A 1809-nucleotide genomic window follows, 5' to 3' on the forward strand; every position below is an offset into this window, starting at 1 on the left:
CAATGTTTTGAACTTTTAAAATATTGCATGGGAAAAACAGAAGCTGCTCTTCATATTAGTGACAAACTTTGGTGTTTTTGATGAGTTACTTTCATTTTTGCTTCTACTTTTCATTTAAAATAAGTTTCCATTCTCAGCAGGTTTCTAAGGTTCTTCTTCTACTTATTAAAAAGTTGTTAAACAACTGAGTGGTGCACTACTGCTACTAGTGGTGAGAAAGTGTATTGCACCTTATTTAAAATCAATGCTGTCCCGCTGCCCTCTACGGCTCAAAGTTAAAAACTGTTCTTTTGAGGCCCTGGGCTGCGGCCCATGGGTTAAGAATCACTGGTGTAGACTACCCATTCAGTGATGTATCTCACAGCGGGGGGTTCCCAGGAGCTTGGCTCGTTGTATCACAGACCTGACTGACCTGTATCACTGACTTTATCACTTTCAAAGTGTACTCCAGTAGATTAAATCATAAAAGTGGGGCAACTGCCAAGGTGGGCACTGAAATAAAATGCGCAGACTAGCAGTTTAGCTAGTCCTGCACATGCTAATAAACTTTGATTTTCAAAACTGATCTGCTCAAATTTGGCTGTGTGGCAAACACACAGAATTCAGTGAGACTGCAGAGACACTGATATCTGCTCTTAATCACAGAGCAGCACAGTGCTGCATTTCGTCTCTTTTTCTTACCGGGGAGGTTTTACTGCTTTGCTTTGCAGAAGACGGCCAAGAGAAAGAAAGCAGCAGAAACAGCAGAGGAAAGTGACGACGATGACGATGGAAGTCCCATCAAGAAAAAAAGAGCTCCAAAGAAAAAAGGTGGGCCTCCTCTCCTCCAAACACAAGCTCTTTACTTGTGCTGCAAACACCTAAAGCAGACGTTTGCAACCTCATCCAGTGTGTCAAAAGGTTTAGAGCCGTTTAACTCGCCACACTTGTCTCCTGCAGAAGTTAATGGAGTGAAGAAAAGTCCCAAAGCTGCTCCGAGACCCCGAAAAGCTCCAGTGGCTGGAAAACGGGGACGTGGGGACCCCAAATCTAGACTGGTGGAGATGGGCACCCAGACGTCCCCTGGACTCGCCCAGAACTCCAGAGGAAGGAAGAAAGCCGCTTCGTAAAGACCGACTTGTTTGTGCACTCCTTTGTTTTGTTGTTTTAGTTTGTTCAACCGATTGTGTATCTGGGATGTTTGTCTGTAAAACCTGTTTGAAATAAAGAGGAAATTCTCATTTCTTTGCTTCTGCCTCAACATTTTTCTTTCAGAGTGAAGAGAAAAGACAAGTTAAACCACTTGCTTAGTAACTTTTATCATCATTTCATTGGTGGATTTAAAAAAATAAACGTTCCAGTTTAAAGGTTACCAGCACTGATGGATAAATTCTATGTGTTGCACCTAAAATTAAAATGTCCGTGCATGAACTTTTGCAAACATTTTAGAGGATGATGAGTTTAGATTGTAAACTGAGGATCTTTGATGAAGACGTCACAGAGGTGACAGGATGAAGATCACATCTTTGTTAAAACGTTTCATATTTGGCAGAAAGACGTCAGAAACTGGTGTCAGGTCATCAGACACCAGCGTGCACGAGAACATTCCCCACTTCAGACGCTGCTGACAAGCTGTCCACCTCCCCTCCCCACCGTATCCGTCCCTGTCCTTGAGCCCCTCCTTCCTCATTAACTCCCAACAGGCTCCCTCCCTCCCCATGGAGGAAGACATCTCCACTAATGTTGGTGGTGTGAGGGCCCTCGGGGGGGCCCTGTGGTGGCTGGTGGCTTGCTATTGATTGTCGCAGCCTCCTCAGGAGTAAAAAGCCC

At 44.4% G+C, this 1809-nt stretch overlaps 1 protein-coding gene across 1 annotated transcript in view; it reads left to right on the forward strand.

Moving 5' to 3' along the window:
* Positions 1 to 1223, forward strand: part of vrk1 (VRK serine/threonine kinase 1) — a 14327-nt gene extending 13104 nt beyond the window's left edge. Inside the window, exons 12-13 of the mRNA XM_014011859.1 lie at positions 711 to 810; positions 940 to 1223. Of these exons, the coding sequence (XP_013867313.1) occupies positions 711 to 810; positions 940 to 1109 (270 nt within the window). The 3' untranslated portion in view covers positions 1110 to 1223. The remainder of the gene's footprint in view (positions 1 to 710; positions 811 to 939) is intronic.
* The last annotated feature ends 586 nt before the right edge of the window (positions 1224 to 1809 follow it).

This window comes from Austrofundulus limnaeus, unplaced genomic scaffold, assembly GCF_001266775.1.
Source record: "Austrofundulus limnaeus strain Quisiro unplaced genomic scaffold, Austrofundulus_limnaeus-1.0 Scaffold85, whole genome shotgun sequence".
NCBI classification, from domain to species: Eukaryota; Metazoa; Chordata; class Actinopteri; order Cyprinodontiformes; family Rivulidae; genus Austrofundulus; species Austrofundulus limnaeus.